Source organism: Nyctereutes procyonoides, unplaced genomic scaffold (genome assembly GCF_905146905.1).
Source record: "Nyctereutes procyonoides isolate TBG_1078 unplaced genomic scaffold, NYPRO_anot_genome, whole genome shotgun sequence".
Classification (NCBI taxonomy): domain Eukaryota; kingdom Metazoa; phylum Chordata; class Mammalia; order Carnivora; family Canidae; genus Nyctereutes; species Nyctereutes procyonoides.
The window spans coordinates 23449019-23469365 of record NW_026575020.1 but is presented as its reverse complement, the minus strand read 5'-3'; the positions used below and the strand labels follow the sequence as shown (position 1 = coordinate 23469365).

Here is a 20347-nt window from a genome sequence, read left to right as displayed (position 1 = left end):
GACTAATAAAACAAGAAAAGGATAAAGCTTTATTGAGAAATATTTTTAAAGATTTGAGTGAAATAAACAGGCATATTGTGTTCCTGGATGAACAGTTCTTCTTGATTATTATAGATTCAGTGCTCTCCCATCAAAATAGCTACAGGATTTGAGGACTAAGAATGAGGTAGAACTGGGACACCTAGGTCGCTCAGTTGATTAAGCGCCCCACCCTTGATCTCAGCTCAGGTTGTAATCTTAGGTTCCAGAGTTCCAGCCCCACACTGGGCTCCATGTTGGGTGTGGAGCCTACTTTAAAAAAAAAAAAAAAGTGAGGTAGAACTTAAGATGATTATAAATTCCATTTGAAACAACAAGAATAGTTAAGAAAATGTTGAAAGAAAACAGAGACACTTGTTGCAGACATCTGAACATATGACGGTATCATAATTAAAGCAGAGCTGTTTAAGAATCAGCAATCAGATCAGTTTAAGAGAAACAGATTGATAAAGAAGTGTCATGAACTGATGGGGGAAAGATTAAATCATTAAAACAATGAGGCTGGGAAGCAAATTAAGTTGGGTCTTCACTTCTCCCCAAACCACGAGATACCAAAATAAATTCTAGCTCTATTTAAGAGTTGAATATAAAAACTTGGAACCATTAAAAAAAGGAAGAGGAAGAAGAATATTTCATTGCTTTCTGGGTGTAAGGACTTTATGAAGCAAAAACGTGGTTGATGAAAATAAAGGAAACAGTGAGCATAAGTGACTGCATTAAACTTCCAAACATCTCTATTTCAAGAATATAAACAAAAGTAAAAAGATGATAAAAAAAAAACTAGGAAATATGCTTGCAACAAATATGAGAAAGATTAATATCTTTAATCATGAAGAGTTCGTATAGGTTGATAAAAAGAACAACAAAAGCATGCAGGTCATAATAAAAAGGGATATAGTTTAAGAAGTTCACTAATAAAAATCAAAGAAATACCTGAAAGAATAGCAAGATAACATTCAATTATCAAATTGGCAAAAGGGTTTTGTTTGTTTTTTTAAGATTTTACTTATTCATTCATGAGAGATGGAGAGAGGCAGAGACATAGGCAGAGGGAGAAGCAGGCTCCCCGCAGGAAGCCTGATGCTGGACTCTCTTCCAGGACCAGGGATCATGCCTTCAACCAAAGGCAGATGCTCAACCGCAAAGCCACCTACAGGCGTCCCTGTTAGTTTGTTTATAATTCAGTGTTGATGGCCTATGGAATTGTGAACAGGGGCAATTTTTTGAGAAAGCGCTTTGGAAATGGGTATCAAGTGTTCATACCTTTTGGCCTCATGATCCCACCTTCTAGAGTTTATTGTAAGGAATAAATGTTCAGATGTTTATTACAGCATTACTTCTTATTTAGATTTTTTTAAGTTCAGGTATATCCTGTCAGTAAAGTGCCCACATCTTAAGTGAACAGCTTAATGAATTTTTATGTGTGAATCATCACAAAACCCTCTCCTAGATCAAGATACAGAACATCTCCAGCATCCAGAAGGCTCCTTTTAGTTCTATCCCCTCACCAAGAGTAACGACTACTGTGACCTCTGTTGCCACAGATTTATTTTGCCTGCTTTTGAGCTTCATATACCAGTATGTATAACAGCAAAAAACTGGAACAGTCTAAAGATCAAATAATAAAGAACTAATTAAATTATCAGATTTGTATGATGGAATAATATGAAACCATTAAAAATGTTTTAGGTACAGAATTTCAGTTTGGGAAGATGAAAAAGTTGTGGAGATGGATTCTGGTGATAGTTGCATAATGATGTGAACGTACTTAAGCCCACTGAACTGTATACTTAAAGATGGAAAATTTTACATTATGTGTATTTTACCACAATAAAAAAAGTGTTTTGGGGACTCTAGATAAAGTTATATAGAGGAATTTTTGTATTTTTTTCTAAGTCTGAATTTACTTCAAAATAAAAAGTTAAAACATGTTTTTGGAAAATTTTTAATGATGAGTAAATAATCGCAGTATAATGTGTGGTGAAGAAAATATTCAAAACATACTGCATATACAGCATCATCCTGTGGGGGACTTGGGCTGGGTTTATGTGTATACACACATACAAAATATATATTATCTCTATGTAGCTATGAAAGCCTGAGGAGAGATGAGGTATATTAATGTCAGTTTTATTCTTGTGGCAATGTTTTCCTTTCAAGTAACTTTCTGTGATTGCCATATATTCCTTTTACAGTTAGAATAAAACAATAACTTTTTTAACTAGAAGAGGAATGATTAAGAGGAAGAAAGAGTAGGTAAAACTTTTCAAAAATTGGCCAACTGGCTTTAAGTTTACTTTTTTCATGGCTTTTTTTCTTCATCTCTGTCTTTAATATATTGGCCAAATCTCTTTTCTCCACACCACATTCTATGTAATGACCTTTACCTTTTACCTTATTTTCCCCAATCCTCTATTTTTAGATAACTGTTGATGTAATTTTCATTGACCATCTATGCTAATAGTATATTTTTTCCCAGGTATTGAATTGAAACACCTTTGTTTGGAATACATGACTCCGTGGCTGTCAAATCTAGTCCGTTTTTGTAAGCACAATGATGATGCCAAAAGACAGAGAGTTACTGCTATTCTTGATAAGCTGATAACAATGACCATAAATGAGAAACAGATGTACCCATCTATCCAGGCCAAAATATGGGGGAGCCTTGGGCAGGTATTGAGTTTGCTCAAATATTTGTCTAGTACCTCTGTGATACAGATATTAATCTAATACCCCTTTGTAGAAAACATTGTGCTGGGCACTAGGGATATAGCTGTAGAAAAGATAGTCACCTCTTTGAAAAAGCATGCAGATATTCACCTAATTCTTGATTTGGTTCAGAATTATAGTTGTCTCATGCATGTTTCAGAGCCAGAAAAACACTAATTATTTTAGCACTCTTTTCCATAGCATAATTACATAGAATTTAACTTTAAAAATCTGATGTTGTCTCTAGTAAATAGTGCCCTGTCTTATTTTTTTAGGGGGAGAGAGAGAGAGAGAGGGCATGAGTGGTGGGGGTAGGGGCAGAGAGAATCTCAAGCAGGCTCCATGCCTATCTGAGAGCCCAGTGTAGGGCTTGATCTCATGACCCCAAGATCATGACCTGAGCTGAATTCTGTAATGGCAAACTAAACCGACTGAGCCACTTGACACCCCTGAATAGTGCTATATAAAATATTCTAGTACTTATGTACCATAAATGTCAGTAGATGTTTGTTAACAATATTATTTTAGATGCCTTTCATGTATGGTTCTAGCACAAGAATACCAGTATTAAGATATAGAACACAATGTAATATTTTATTTTTGTTTGATAAAAATTGTCCACATCATTTCTTCAAAGTTATCGTTTAAGGCAGCAGTACCCTACTCAAACAATGTTGCAAATCCTTTAAATAATTTGAAATGACCTTGGAGCCAGTTCTACAGAACATCTCAATACTTGATGTCACTTCCTATGTTTTAAAATAATTATATTTTATGTCAAGCATACATTACTGTCTTAGAAGAGAACAGATGTGCTTTGCTAGTAGATGAAAATAGTATTTGTGGACATTTTAAAATTTTAAGTATTGGTCCCTTAATCTCTGAAGCAATTGAGTGAATATCTTTATCCTTCTTTGGATATTTAATGAATTATATTTACTGACACGTCTCTAAATAAAACCTAGTATTTGGGGGGCTTTAGGTAAAATAGAATTTTCATGTTGATTGGGCTGCTGCTTTGAAATATTTTTAAATTAAAAAGTTGGTGGAGTGAATAGCTAAAACATATGTTATTTTTCCCTTTTCTACTAGATTACAGATCTCCTTGATGTTGTACTAGACAGTTTCATCAAAACCAGTGCAACAGGTGGCTTGGGATCAATAAAAGCTGAGGTGATGGCAGATACTGCTGTAGCTTTGGCTTCTGGAAACGTGAAATTGGTTTCAAGCAAGGTAATCAACTTTTCCTTTGCCTTCTGGGCTTTGGCATGATGTCTATTTTTACTACCAGAAGTTGTTTATATTATAACTAGTCATTTTAAGGTTAAACTGAAATTTTTTGTGATAAAACTGTTTTAGCCCATTTTTAAAAATTCTGTTTCTTTACAGGTTATTGGAAGGATGTGCAAAATAATTGACAAGACATGTTTATCTCCAACTCCTACCTTAGAGCAACATCTTATGTGGGACGATATTGCTATTCTAGCACGCTACATGCTGATGCTGTCCTTCAACAATTCCCTTGATGTGGCAGCTCATCTCCCCTACCTCTTCCATGTTGTTACTTTCTTAGTAGCTACAGGGCCACTCTCCCTTAGAGCTTCCACACATGGATTGGTCATTAATATCATTCACTCTCTGTGTACTTGTTCACAGCTTCATTTTAGTGGTAAGTTTCCAGAAAGTACTTTGTGGTTTGCAATTTGTGACTCCATTTTATACCACCTGATGGGCATAAATTATCTTACTCATTGGGGATCCCTGGGTGGCTCAGTGGCTTAGCATCTGCCTTTGGTCCAGGGTGTGATCCTGGGGTCCCGGGGTCGAGTCCCATGTCAGGCTCCCTGCATGGAGCCTGCTTCTCCCTCTGCCTGTGTCTCTGCCTATGTCTCTGCCTCTCTCACGAATAAATCAATAAAATATTTTTAAAAAATTATCTTACTCATTATTGCGATACCTTTAACAGTAGTTGCTTATTGAAGCCTGTGATGATGACATGAAATATTATCAAAAAGAAAAGGAATAGATTAATTCCATTCTATTTCAAGCTATAGCAGAGCAGAGGTTTTTTTGTTTAAAGATTTATTTATTTATTTTAGAGAGAGACAGAGTAAATGGGGGAGAAGAGGCAGAGGGAGAGAGAGAGAGAGAATCTTCAAGCAGACGTCCCACTAAGCATGGCACCTGACATGGGGCTCAATCCCACAACCCTGAGATAATGACCTAAGCCAAAATCAAGAGTCAAATGCTTAACTGACTGAGCCACCCAGGTGCTCTTATAGCAAAGATTTTCTATGTGCATTTGTTAGGTAGATTCTTAGAGTTATCACAGAAGCTAAAGACTCTGTACCAGTTAACAGTGTTGTGTTACTGTCATGAATTTATAGATAAATGGAGCAAAAGCAATGAGCTTTGAGAATAATATATCTACAGAGTTGGTGTAGGAAGCATGGTTATATAATTTTGATATGACACTCAGATTTTCTAAATACAAAGTGAAATTTGGCACTTTAGAATTTTAAAAAAGTTCATATCTTTAAAGTCTTTCCTTGTTACTTTTTTCTTTTACAGAAGAGACAAAGCAAGTTTTGAGACTCAGTTTGACAGAGTTCTCATTACCCAAGTTTTACCTGCTATTTGGCATTAGTAAAGTCAAGTCAGCTGCCGTCATTGCCTTTCGCTCCAGTTACAGGGACAGGTCATTCTCTCCTGGCTCCTATGAAAGGGAGACTTTTGCTTTGACGTCCTTGGAAACAGTCACAGAAGCTTTGTTGGAGATCATGGAGGTACATTAGGCAAAATGATAAGAAACAGAGATCTTTTTTTTAATTCACTAGTAGTGTAAAGAAGAAATAGTTTATTCTGCTGTTCATGCATAATGCTTAAATAACACTCCCATGGAACACATTCATTGATACTCTATATGTCATTTATTTAATGACATTATTAAAAATGACATTATAATTCACATTATTTAAATGTTTCTAAAAACATTTATGAACATAAATATATTTAGAGTATCTTTTTTTTAAGGCATGTATGAGAGATATTCCAACATGCAAGTGGCTGGACCAGTGGACAGAACTAGCTCAAAGGTAGGTCCCAACTAAATTTAAGTTGTAAAAATATGTGTATTATTGAAAAGATAAGTACTACTGCATAACCAGTATTTTAATTATTTAAAATAAAGGTTTTTCATAAACTCTTTGGATTTTTTAATTGCAGATTTGCATTCCAATATAATCCATCCCTGCAACCAAGAGCTCTTGTTGTCTTTGGCTGTATTAGCAAACGAGTGTCTCATGGGCAGATAAAACAGATTATCCGTATTCTTAGCAAGGTACCCCTCCCCCCTCCCAAATATTTGTGGTTCTTAAGTTGTAAAGCAGATCTTGTGTTTTTCTAAGGGACATCTAAATTTGAATTTAATGAAATGTCTTGTATGTTGGTCATTAAACTTTTAAACAATGAACTGAATTATTTTCTTTATTGTAATTCTTTGAAATGAAGAAACCTCTAAAGAAGGTATCTTAAAATACGTATTATCTTTTTTGCTAAGAAGGTACTCTTAGTATTTTATCAGTTTTCAAAGCATTCAACTATATGGTAAAACTAGCCTTACATAAAATTACATAATTTGTAATTAATATAATAATGCCTAATGTATTAGAATATAATCTAAAATATTTAAAAATGAAAACCCAAATGATCTGTTTACCAAGAACACCATAGCATTGGAAATGATTCTGTCACTTATTAAATAAGGAATTGTTCCTGAACTGATTGTGAGATTCAGTTTAGGAATTGATGTTTTATTTCAATGAAAGTAAAATAAAAAATTCTGTTTCCCTAAAAGGCACTTGAGAGTTGCTTAAAAGGACCTGATACTTACAACAGTCAAGTTCTGATAGAAGCTACAGTAATAGCACTAACCAAATTACAACCACTTCTTAATAAGGTAATTACTATATAGAAAATGAATGCGTTCATTTTGGGTATCAGTGTTAAATGTTACTTTATTTTGTTTCAAAGACTTCAGAAAATGAACTAAGAAGTTATAAAGAAAAAGCTGTAAAGTAGAACTTCTTGTCTTTAAATTTAGTTGTTTGAAGAATTTATATTAAAGGGAGGGAGAATAAGTATGGGGAGTATGTTCTCAAGAGCTTGTAAGTATTTGTCTCATCAGTGCTAAAAGAAAAAGAGGTATATATTCTTAATTCTTTTATCCAGTAAGTATTCACTGAGCATCTGCTATGTGCCAAGTACCATTTTAGGTGCTAGAGATGTAGTACCTAAAGAAAACTAATAAAACTCCTTTCCTCATGGAGCTTATATTCTGGGGGTGAGTGTGGGAGTTGGGAAGTGAATAGGTAATAAAGTAAGTAAAATATGTAGTGTGCTAGTTCATGATCATTATTGTGGAGAAATATAAAGCTGGGGCAAGTATACCTGTACATCAAGAGAGTTTAGGTGCTAAATGAAGGCAATATTTAAAAGGAATAAAATGATGTGGCCACTGTTTCAGGATGGTTTAAGCTTATCTCAGCTTTGTGATATGGAACAGGTCATTTAATATATCTGAACATCATGTTTCCACATTGATAAAATGAGTAAACTAGCCTAGATGATGGCAGACTATTATTTTCTAACTGAAGTTGTATAATTATGTGAATTGAGTACAAAGATATGCCAGATTTGAGGGAGATTACAGAGAAATAAACACCTGTATGTTATATGTTCTATGTTCTACAGACATATTTCTAAACCTAATTGCACAAAATTGTTTTCTCATCCTTATCTTAGAAGTTAAAATGAGGCTCAGAAGGGCTAAGTGACTTGCCCAAGTTCATATACCTAATAAGACAAAGCCATGATTCTCTTCCATGGCTGTCTGACCCTAAAGTCCTTATATTTTCCCATATACCACACTCTTAAATAAAGGTTCCCCAAAATACGTATCTTTAATTCAGAACAACAAGAGATTACTATACTGGTAAAGGTGACAAAGTTAAAAGGATAGAGTCTAAGGTTAAAGAGATAGGTACGATTTAGTGTAGAGAAAGGGAGAAAGCCTTGCCCGGCAAACATACAGCAGGAGAATTATACAGGAATGCTGGGACAATGAAGGGATGGTAGGTAGACCATTCTAGTAGTGTGGAGAAACTTTGCAGGAGAATAGTGAGATGGAAGGTTGTAAAGATTGGATAGAACCAATCTAACATCCAAGATTCTTCAGAAGGGAGTTTGGAAATGTACCTGTATGTTTTTAAGCAAATGAGTAGTAGACTAAAGGAAGACTAAAGGAAGGGTCCTTCTGGCAGTAGTGTGCACAGGAGATTAGAGTAGGGGGATACTGGAGGCAGAAGGAATCCACATTTAGAAGAAAGAAGGTTGGCATAGGATAGTGTTATTAGCAATAAGCAAATACAAAAGAGACTACTTTGGAAGAATTAGCAAGACTTGGTGACTGGAGTTTGGAATCAAAGAACAGGGAGAAATCCAAGGAGGCGGCTGAGGTTCTCTGTCTGGCTAACAGTATCTTTAGTTACACACAGGAAATGGATAAAGAGCTTACCCATATATTTACTTTCCCCAAAAAAGAAAACCTGCATAATTCAGGGGATAATGTGCTTTGTTTTATACTGCAATGTGTTTTGGATGAGACTGTTTATAGTTCATCTCACTAATCTGGAATGCGTGGCCCTTGCCAGGACTCCCCTCTGCACAAAGCCCTCTTTTGGGTGGCTGTGGCTGTGCTACAGCTTGATGAGGTCAACCTGTATTCAGCAGGCAGTGCGCTTCTGGAACAAAACCTGCACACCTTAGACAGTCTGCGGGTATTCAATGACAAGGTAAGCTGACTTTCAGTGAGATGCACAAGTATAATGCCTCCTCTTTTACTGTTGTTGTCCTTTGAAAATCAGAAGAGGTCCATAACTTCAGTATGCAGTTCTGTAATGTAGCTTATTGTGAGTATAGTTCCCTAACAGCTCATAAAAAATTCTTTAAACTTTTCTATATAAAAATAGCAGAAAACAGTACTCACCCAATACTGGTAAACAGAATAGGGATAAAAAATACTGAGTAGTAATAGTAGCTACTATGCTAAAAGCTGTGCTGTGCTATGCTGTACTATGCACTGTACAATCATTATTTGTGATTTCATAATCCAAAAGTAAAAGTTATTAGCATTCTCTACTCTGCACTTCACATATGAAAAAATAATCTAAATATAAGCTTATTTTATTGAATAGTGGTACTTAATGAAAAAACTAGGTTGGAGAGTCTGAAGGAAACTTTTAGGTACTTAATTATACTAGTTTTTTGTTTTGCCTAATCCCACTTTGAAACATACCATTAGCATCCTTCTGAACATTTATCAACCTTGACTGAGGTTGAATTTTGGTTTACAGAGTGTAGAGAAAGAGACGTAACAGTATGAAATGATGTTCCTTTTTTGTCTTTGGAGAAAAAAGGGAAGAGTCTAGGAGAGAAGAGAGGAATTTTTTTTTAAAGATAGATACGTGTTTATAACAAGAGATTTACTTGAAGTGAATTTGAACAAACCTGTGGGTAGGGAAAAAAGAACAGGAACATGATTTTAAGTGTGAGGACGGCTGAGCTAAACACTCTGATTAGTCTGCCAAATGTGGTGTAGGCTTGGAATAGCTACCTTGAAGTTTATCCATCAGACTTCCATTTTACAAAATAGAAAAGAACAAAGAAGTTAAATAACTTGTCCATATTTGTACATCTGATTTGTGACAAGAGCCCCTCTTTCCTAATCCCCTTTGCCCTTTTCTGGGGTTGTCTTAGGACAGTGGTGGTCAGAAAGATAGCTAGATATTGGCTGTTTGTTTGGATATAAAAATATTTTTAAATAAAATGTTTCTCTAGGAGTATCTGCCTTGGGATTTTCATTGCCAGAACAGCCCATAACAGGAGCTAATACTGACCTCAGTGCCCCCAGGATACTAGGGATCAGAGTTAATAAAGCTTATTAAAAGTCGCTAGGATATAAGGTGATTAAGGTCTGAGGATCTGATGTATAACATGGTGACTATAGTTGTTAACATTGTAGTGTATAATTGAAATTTGCTAAGAGAGTAGAACTTTAAGTTCTATATTTAATGATTTAATGTTCTCACCAAAAGCGGGGGTAGGTGTGATTAAATATGTGAGGTGTGGTGTACACTTTCAATATCTTAGAATTTTATTTGTCAATTATTATACCTCAATAAAGCTAGAAAAAATTGTACATATAGCAGGCTAATAGGTAATCATACTTTATATAGTATTCTGCACTTTGCATTTTATTTAATATAAAGTGAACATCTTTCTAAACATATATTCATGCACACACACATATATACACACACACACACATAAATACACATGCACTTGTGCATGTAATTCTTTGTAATGGCTACAATGTTTTATAATATGCATGAGCCACAGTTTTTTCAACCATTTGCCCATTAATGAACGATTGATTTATTTCTGTCTTTTCTTCTTTCTGTTACAAACAGTGCTGCTCTAAACATCTCTACATTTATTTTAAATGCTCATGTTTTTCTTTCTTTGAGATAGAAATCTAGATAACCCAAGCTGAGGCTCTAAACACCTTCAGTTTGCTTTTAAAAATCGCTGTTGTGGGCTTTTGGGTTTTTTTTAAAAATGCAAATTCCTGGGCTTTGCCCAGTGACTTTAAAGCAGGTGTTCATCTTCAGTGACTTTAAGGCAGATATTCCTGGAGCCACACTTTAGAAACACTGTTAAAGTCTTAATTATCTTAGGCAAGTGGGCATGGCATTTTTAAGTTTTAGTTTCCTTGTTCTCCCACAGTAGAATGTAAAATCCACTTGGGTGAGTAAATTTTATCTATTTAGTTCACTGGTTTATTTGTAGGGCCTATTTGCAGGGCCTAGAACCATGTCTGGCACATCAAAAACACATAATAAGTACTTGATAAGTAAAAGAATGAGTGAATAAATCTGTAAAATGGTGCTAATATTGACTGCAATAGAATTGCTTTAAGATTCCAGTACAGTAATGCATCTAACATTATACTGTGGCACTCAGTAAATATGAACTCTTTGTTTTCTCATATTTTCAGTCACCGTACACAAAATGCCCACTACCATTCAATAGATGGGTCTTATTTAAAACAACAGTAATTACAATTTTTAAAAAGTCACCAGGATTTAAATTGATAGTCATTTATTTTGCAGCATAAATCAAAGCTATTTCGTCTTCTATCATCTTATTATTTATATATGCTTGATTGTCTCACTAATTTATAGTATCTTAAATGTTCTGTGGTTTTCTGTAGTCACCTGAAAATAGTTTCTCTCAACTTGAATGGATTACTTATCTTGTCATAGCTATTGAACACAATAAAAAAAACCCAGTAAGTGATCCTTTAAGGAAAGTTCTTGTGTGAACACTATCAACCATATTCTGATTATCTTTAATAGAGTCCAGAGGAAGTATTTATGGCAATCCGGAATCCTCTGGAATGGCACTGCAAGCAAATGGATCATTTTGTCGGACTCAATTTCAACTCTAACTTTAACTTCGCACTGGTTGGACACCTCTTAAAAGGTAGAGGCTTCAGAATATTTTTTATGAAATGATATCAAGAAGCCAGAAGTAACTAAAATAATTTGTTATTTGAAATAAATTGAAATAATTTGGCTCATATGTCTTTATTTATTTGTTTGTTATAAAGATTATTTGAGAGGGAGCATGTGAGGGGAGAGGGTAAGCAGGGAGGGGCAGAGCAAGAGAGAATCTCAGTCAGACTCTTCACTGAGCATGGAACCTGATACAGGGCTCGATCCCACGACCCTGAGATCATGACCCCAGCCAAAACCAAGAATTGGATGCTCAACCAACTCAGCTATCAAGGCGCCCCTCATATGTCTTACTTTAAATGCCGATACATGTTTTATTGAGCTATGCTTTGTTCAATATATTTTTAATAGAGCCTAATTTATGCATCAAATACAGATTTCCTTTAAAAGGCAAAAGATTTGATTCTCTTTTTTTTTAACTTTTTTTTTTTAATTTTTATTTATTTATGATAGTCACAGAGAGAGAGAGAGAGAGAGAGAGAGAGAGAGGGAGGCAGAGACACAGGCAGAGGGAGAAGCAGGCTCCATGCACCGGTAGCCCGATGTGGGATTCGATCCCGGGTCTCCAGGATCACGCCCTGGGCCAAAGGCAGGCGCCAAACCGCCGCGCCACCCAGGGATCCCAAAAGATTTGATTCTTGAAATAATCTTAAGTAGTGGAGTTTCTAACTTAGTTAACACTAAGTATTTTTGATTATTTGAAATAAGGCAGACTGTAAATCAATAAATGTTACTTTGAGTAATTTATGTTCTCTTAGAGATTTGATCACAGATTTTCTTCAAATTGTTTCTAATGTATTGCTGATCAGTCGCATTGTTATATACCATACCATCTCATCTTTCTGGTACCCCATGCCAAATTTCTGAGTTACTGATAGCAGTGGTCTCCAGCTAGTCCTCAGAGCCAGCTCATTCAGTGCCTATCCTGGCTTTACTCCCCACTGCTGACTTCGCTGTGTGTTAGCTTTGGCTTTTTAACATGGAACAGTCATGGCCAGAGACTACACAATTAATAGGAACAGCACAGGGTGGTAAGTCAGAGGCAAAGGCAATACGAAGGAAGGCTTGGGATGAGGAGCTGGTATAAACCAGCTTTGGCCACAATTAGAGACTTAAGCTCTATCTTGAGTCTGCAGTTTTGTAAATCAATTTAAATGATTCTTAGGCTTGAGGGATCATGGAGGTTCCCTCCAGTTTTTTTTCTTTTTTCCCTCCAGTTTTTACCTAACATATGTACATACACCCACTACTGTGAATGTGAACATTTGATCTCATTACCTTATGAAATTTCTGCAAAAAAATTAATAATTTTAATCTCTAAAGTGAACATCAGTTGCTCAAAAGATACCAAAAAGATACTGCAGAATGCCAAAAAGAAGGATTGCACTAGGCTGATAAAGCGCTTGCTTATTCTCTCCTTTTAAAGGTACCAGATATTTTCAGTGCACAAATTCCCATCTTTAAATGGAATAGCACTAATAGTATCTTAAGGTGATCTCCAATACCTAAATTTTTATTTTATTTTATTTTATTTATTATTATTATTATTATTATTATTATTATTTTACCTAGTTTTTTTTTAATTGCCTACACTGCTTTAGGGATTGGAATATCTGAAACCACATCCATCTTTCCTTATTTTCCTCTCCCTGAGGTGCCTTAGAGTTCTTCTACAGGTTTGGTACTTAATCTTTTATGTAACTAACTATTCACGTACATATGTTTTACCTTCCCAGATGGCAGGAGGTATCCCTTATGTTTCCTTTCCTTGCAGAGTTGCTAGTCAATAAGAACTCAAGAAATACTTGTTGAAAGAGTGGATTAACTTCTTGTTTTTATTCTTTGTAGGGTACAGGCATCCTTCACCTGCCATTGTGGCAAGAACAGTCAGAATTTTGCATACACTACTAACTCTGGTGAACAAACATAGAAACTGTGACAAATTTGAGGTGAACACACAGAGCGTGGCTTATTTAGCAGGTAAAAACACAAAGTAGACCAAATTAATCTTACTGCATATATACCTAAGGACTGCCAAGATGATACAGAAACCCATTGGTCCTTCAGCTAGTTGCTTGGTGGGGTAAAGAGTTCACCGGCTAGTCCTGTGGTGGTGGTTAAAATTTTGAAAGTTTTGCCAAAACCTTTTTCCTTATAGAAGAATTTGCACTAATGTCTCAATGTGTTCCCTTTGTCATCTTTGGTTCAAGGCACTGCATGGTTCCCTTTTGTCTTTCATAAAATCTGAAAGCTTCAGCCTAGCACCTGGGCCCTTCAGCAGCTCTTGAGTCTGATGTCTTTTCCTAAATTTTATAAGCCCCATTTTTATTACCTCTCCAGATGGATGGGCTGGTTTAAGCTCATCTACTTGCCACATCCTGGAATTGCCCTTTTGCCTCTTTAATATGCATTGCTGATGCCATTTGCTTTACCTAGAATGCCCATTCCCACCATCCCATTAAACCTTCCTATTTGCTCTTACCCGGTTTGTGTTTCTCACTCACCAACAATTAGCACTTACATATAATACTTCTTGAATGTAGTTGTTCAGTGGAGAGTGCTGATTCCCAGTTTAGTTCAATGGAGAATGCTGATTCCCAGTTTACAGATTTTAGTTTGTGGCAATTTTTTTGTTTGAATCATTTGACTTTGGGCAAATCATCTAACATCTCAGATTGGACCTTATAGGATCTGTCCTGCCTACTTTTGTGTTTGTTGAGACCAAATGTGCATTAAAGCACTTGACAAATATAAGGTTCTTATTAAATCTCTGTATATTTCATGTTTACATAGTCTTCCAAAACAGACCATAAACTCTTAAGGTAAGAAAGTCTGTCCTAAGTGGTTTATACCCTTCACACTCTCTTGGGCTCTTTATCTGCATATCTAAGAGCTATTATCCTCTTCAGGAGGCTGTAATAAATATATCTTGTTTTAAGTCACACTTGTATTTTGTTAAATAACCTTCCTTCTTTTTCCTTTTAGCCTTACTCACAGTGTCTGAGGAGGTTCGAAGTCGCTGTAGCCTAAAACATAGAAAATCTCTTCTTCTTACTGATATTTCAATGGAAAATGTTCCTATGGATACGTATCCCATCCATCATGGCGACCCTAGCTATAGGTCAGTGACCTTCTCCTATGATTATGTAATTATAATCAGGTTTCTGTTTTCCATGCTAGGAGGCAAGCAGCAAGAGTAATCCAGAGGTAATATATAGAGGAAAAGATAATCTAGGAAGAATATATAAATCAAAACCCCTTTTATAAATGTACAGTGTTCTATGTGGATTAGTAGGACAGTTCCTCTAAGCTAATCATGCTCACGTTAACATTAGTTTGCCTCATTTAAGCACAAACCAGTTGGGTAATGAAAGGAGATGATCTTGAAATCACTGGATTGCAAGAAAGGGCCTAGGAAAAACTACCGTGGAATATGAACAACATCACATGCTTGATGATGGAAAGCTAAGCTGTGCATGTTTGCACAAAGACACACATGCCACCACATTTATTTCATTTACTTTTTTTTTTTTTTATAAATTAATTTTTATTGGTGTTCAATTTACCAACATACAGAATAACACCCAGTGCTCATCCCGTCAAGTGTACCCCTCAGTGCCCGTCACCCATTCACCCCCACCCCCCACCCTCCTCCCCCTCCACCACCCCTAGTTCATTTCCCAGAGTTAGAAGTCTTTATGTTCTGTCATTTACTTTTTTTTTATTTAAATTCAGTTAGCCAACGTATAGTACATCATTAGTTTTAGATGTAGTGCTCAATAATTCATCAGTTGCATGTAACACCCAGTGCTTTTTTTTTTTTTTTTTTTTTTATTTATTTATGATAGTCACACACAGAGAGAGAGAGGCAGAGACATAGGCAGAGGGAGAAGCAGGCTCCATGCACCGGGAGCCTGACGTGGGATTCGATCCCGGGTCTCCAGGATCGCACCCTGGGCCAAAGGCATTCGCTAAACCGCTGCACCACCCAGGGATCCCCACACCCAGTGCTTTTATCACATCATGTGCACTCCTTAAATGCCTATCACCCAGTTACCCCATCTCCCCCTCACCTGTTGCATTTACTTTTATTACACTAAGTTATTTAAAAGTTTTCTAGAGTACAGATTTAGATGATAAGATAATTACATTATGTCCACTGCTATATGTAGTTTTGAGTAGAATATTTTTCACTACAACACAGAAAAATTACATGAGAATGGCATTATTTTGGAGACTTCCTACTAAACAAAAGTAAATTTTCGGTCATATATCATTCAATTTAGCAATGTCCCACTTTTTGATTAAAAAGCCCTCCACAACTTCCCACTGAGATTTTAACAAAGTATGCATAAGTTTTCCAGGTTTACTTGGTTTTCAGTAGTCTTATTCTTCAGTTATTCCTTTGATTATATTTCTTTGAGATATGCCTTTCTTATTGTGAAAAGGAAAAAATGAGTTTGCTTGTGTTCCCTTGTCAAAAGTATAGTTGATTTTCTTGGTTTAACCAAGAATATACTTGTCTGCTTAGACTTAGTTTTGCTGGTTAAAAAAATCAGTGCAGTACAGTTCTGTGCATTGGTGAATGCCTACTGTGTACAAGACATCATAGGAAGAAAGTAGGTGCTACGGAGAAAAGTGCTAAAAGAGAATAGTGCTAATTTTTAAGAAGGTTTCCCGAATGAATGAAAGAAGGAAGGGAAGATATTTCTTGGATAACACTAAGAGTTTATACCCTGAAGCCCTTTCAAATGCAGTTTTAAAATTAAGTGATTGCTGCCATTGGGAAATAGGACAACCAACTGAGAGGGGCGTACAGTGGTTGTCTTCGTTACCATGTTACTTACTTCTCAATTGTTTTAAATCTCTCAGGACGCTAAAGGAGAACCAGCCGTGGTCATCTCCCAAAGGTTCTGAAGGGTACCTTGCAGCCACCTATCCAGCCGTGGGCCAGACCAGTCCCCGAGCCAGGAAATCCATGAGTTTGGACATGGGGCAGCCTTCTCAGGCCAATACGAAGAAGTTGCTGGGTTAGTTTATCTAAATCATATAGAATTTTTTATACTTATTTTTTTAATGGTCAGATACTTTCTTTCTTGGAAGATTATTTGAAGCTGTTCAAAATTATCAAAATTCCCATTTTGATATAACAAAATTGTTGATAGTTCAGTTAAGCCATCTCAGTTAAGACAGAGGAATAAGAATGAGATCTTAAAACAGTTTTGTTTTTGTTTTTGTTTTTCTGATTCTTAGACTAAATACTGTGGTTGTCCTTATTTTGTTCTGCCTTGGCCAAGCAACAGGGAAATGAGAATAGGAGAGATATTAGCTACTCACAAGATAGGAGGCATCTTGTTGCACTCAGATGCAGGACTTTAACGATTTATTTTCTCAAAAGTATCATCTGAGAGCAGTCTACATCATATGTTATGAAACTATAATAATACTGTTTGCCATCTTTTCTTTAGAAAGACAACTAAGATTTTTTTATTACTGTATTTTTTTATTTCTATAAGAAGATATGATTCTTGAAAGTTAAGATTGCTCAGTTACATCAACATTTGTCAATAAGTACACCTAAAACTCTGTGAGACCCTTTCCCTTTATAAAAACTGAAAGAAAATGAGAGAGATCACTGATCCCACCTCACTACAGAGGAAGTGGAAAGGTGCTCTTATATAACTTCAGCTGAAGTTTTCATTTTTAGAGTACACCAAGATCCATATGTCACTGACCAGCACTATGAATGGCTCAGTGGGTTTCAGTTATCCCTACAGCATATTTTTAAGTATCTTTAGGTATTGGGAAAATGTTTCTGTTGGTAAGGAAAGCAATGAGCAATGAAGTCTGAAATAAATAACCTGCCAGTGAGCCATGAAAGAAATTGAAACCATGAATGTTAATCACTGTTATTAGTCACATAGGGTTGCTACCTTTAGTTTGAGTTTCTTTCTGTTTATGCTTTGTCACAAAAATAGTCTTCCAGGAGTTTCCTGGTTACTTTGTGTTTGGTAGTTCAGGATTCTCATGCCAAGGAAGTTGTAAATGAAAAGCCAGCTTCAGAGAAAATGTACTATTGAGTTTGTTCAGCTCATGTGCTAGATGAAAAGTTATGGTCTCTGCCCTGAAGAGCTCATAGTTTGGTGGCTAAGACTTAAAATCAGCTGATCACAACAGCATCCCCAGGTGCCATTAAAATAACATATCTTGCCAAGGAGAAACTGGGGACCTGGGAAATTAGGAAAGGCTGCAGAGAGAAGGTAATATTTGAACTGGGTCTTGAAGATTTAATACATGCTTGTCTGACAGACAAGCTAAGGAAGGCAAGCATGAGTAAAGCAAAGTAAGGAAAAGCACCTGTAGGAAACCAGGCTAGCAAAGAGTTGGAACTAAACTGTGGCAGACTTTGTATACCATGTTGATAGATTGAGCCTCATTTCCAGCAGGGATCTTTAAGTAGAGAAGGAACATTACCAAATTTCGTTTTTAGGCAAGTTTTTCTGGCTCCAGCATGGAGAAATAGGAAGAAATGTTTGGGAAGGGGATCAGGTAATAGATGGATAGAGCATCCGAACAAGAGACGATGTGGACCTCCACTAAGGCGGGAGCAATAGAAGAATGGAGAAGAGGAATTAGGTTTAGGGTAATGTGTGAAGTAGAGTGGACAAGATTTAGTGCAAGTCCCAATAATCCATTTTCAGTACTTTAAATAGAGAAAAGGATTTCACATAGTGCAATACATGCTAGAGGGACTCAAAGCCAAGTGGAGATGGTACTGTACTACTTGCCATTTTTGAAGCATCTCCCAGTAGATGTATTATTTAGTACTTTTGGGTATGCAGATATTGTTTTCAAAGATTGCAGAATTAAAATCAAACTTTGATCTTGCCTACATTTGGAAAGTTTTCATATGTTAATGACTAATTCTTGCCATGAGCAGAATTTCTTAAATTGAAAAAAGGCTGTTCAGATTTAATTGATTTTTGCTACTGAACAGTGCATACCCCTATATTCATCATCAAATATTGTACTTGTTGGTGGAGCTTGGTTTACCTCCAGTGTAGTGGATGTAATCTCCGTTTAATTTGGACCAGTAAGATACATCGTGTCCTGAGATGCAAAGCCATGGGGCCAAATTTCTTGACAAGATGGAGATCAAAGGAGAGAAACTCTGCCCCAGGGATATATTTGAGCTTTCTTTGGGTCCTTAAGTGAAAACGTGAACACTTGATGTCCAAACATTTTCTTTTTAGTATAATCCTATTCACAGACATTGTGGTTAATGAACTGCCATATTCTGTAACTTTTGTTTATAGGAACAAGGAAAAGTTTTGATCACTTGATATCAGACACAAAGGCTCCTAAAAGGCAAGAAATGGAATCAGGGATCACAACACCCCCCAAAATGAGGAGAGTAGCAGAAACTGATTATGAAATGGGTGAGAAACAGAGTTAATAATTGATCTAGATCATTGAAAATAAGATGGGAGAGCCATATTTGCTTTCCAGCCATTTCTTAGAATCTTTAGGATGAAATGTAGATGCATTTGCGCTTTTTCAGAAGATAAGCTATACAGTCCTTAAAATGAAAGTTATCCTGAAACCTGTATAAAAAAGTAATCATATATATAAATACACAGCATTTTAAACAGCCAGCCAGAACTTTTGTATAGGTGACTATTAATACTGTATGATGTTTATCTTGCTGTTAAGTGCCTACTAAAAAGCTATTGAATTTTAGAAGTAACATTAAAATATGTTAGGTGAAGTGGTATCTAGTGTGTATGTTCTGTTAATACAGCTGATCACGTTAATCCATATATTATTGCAGAAACTCAGAGGATTTCCTCATCACAGCAACACCCACATTTACGCAAAGTTTCAGTGTCTGAATCAAATGTTCTCTTGGATGAAGAAGTACTTACTGATCCGAAGATCCAAGCACTTCTTCTTACTGTTCTGGTAAAGTTTTTGCCTTTTTTTTTTTCTTTTGCTCTCAAGTTTTTTTATTCCAGTCTACTCTTAGAAGACCCTTAAATATCAAAAACATGAAAGAAAGATTGTCTTATGCTTCTCACCAGAACATACAACACTTCAGCCACAAAGTAAAATGTGTTTTGTTGACTTTTTTGCCTTTGGCAGGCTACACTGGTAAAATACACCACAGATGAGTTTGATCAGCGAATTCTTTATGAATACTTAGCAGAAGCCAGTGTTGTTTTCCCCAAAGTTTTTCCTGTTGTGTAAGTATCTCTTGTGTTTAACTTCTGTACCTGTCTTGGAAGTCATATGTCTCATAAAAATTTAGGAAAAGTATCATTCAATAATGTTCACTAGTTGTGGAGAGGGGAATGTGAGACTGTATGATAGAGGTTTAGCTTAGAGGGTTTAGTAGGGGCTAAGACTAAGTTTTGGCCTATTAGGGAAAACATTTTTTATCTTGTTAATTTTCTTAAGTGGTCCTTCATGATGAGCATTGTTCATTTCCTCACTTAAAAGCAAACCTTTAGATGCTCTATGTACCTGTTTGGTTTCTTTTTTGGTAGAGCTTTTGTATTTATCCACAGCTGAGTGAAAAGAAAATTAACCTTCTATATAGGAGATGAATGAATTTTACTTTCTCTTAAGAATTAAGGTTGTATTAACCTCAAAGTATTCAAATCTCAGTAAACTAAAGAAACTTGGGAAATCCTATTCCTGATCCAGGCCTTCTATGTAGTATTATTATTTCCTTATTTTTGTTTAATCTCATTTTAGAATTTGGGAATCTCATATAGTTGGCTCTGGATTATTTCTTTTTTTTTTTTTTTTTTTGTGTGTGTGTGTGTGTGTTTTAATGCTCTGGATTATTTCTATTAATGGAGTGCAGCCAAGTTAGACATAGTTAATTTCCTCTTAATTTTGAATTAGATCAGATATTCTACCGCTCCACATTAATATTGCTTTCCTTAATCAATCTGATT

The 20347-nt window shown here is 35.8% G+C and overlaps 1 protein-coding gene across 5 annotated transcripts in view; it reads left to right on the top strand.

Moving 5' to 3' along the window:
* NF1 (neurofibromin 1) overlaps positions 1–20347 on the top strand; it is a 266110-nt gene that overhangs the window by 227621 nt on the left and 18142 nt on the right. For 4 of the 5 annotated variants that reach the window (XM_055317054.1, XM_055317038.1, XM_055317045.1 and 1 more), the window contains 15 exons: positions 2519–2712; positions 3841–3981; positions 4138–4417; positions 5320–5534; positions 5782–5843; positions 5974–6088; positions 6605–6706; positions 8460–8600; positions 11226–11352; positions 13233–13364; positions 14370–14505; positions 16257–16414; positions 18701–18823; positions 19216–19346; positions 19527–19627. In XM_055317054.1, coding sequence (XP_055173029.1) covers positions 2519–2712; positions 3841–3981; positions 4138–4417; positions 5320–5534; positions 5782–5843; positions 5974–6088; positions 6605–6706; positions 8460–8600; positions 11226–11352; positions 13233–13364; positions 14370–14505; positions 16257–16414; positions 18701–18823; positions 19216–19346; positions 19527–19627 — 2158 coding nt within the window. The remainder of the gene's footprint in view (positions 1–2518; positions 2713–3840; positions 3982–4137; positions 4418–5319; positions 5535–5781; positions 5844–5973; positions 6089–6604; positions 6707–8459; positions 8601–11225; positions 11353–13232; positions 13365–14369; positions 14506–16256; positions 16415–18700; positions 18824–19215; positions 19347–19526; positions 19628–20347) is intronic. The other variant, XM_055317047.1, reaches the window with a different exon arrangement.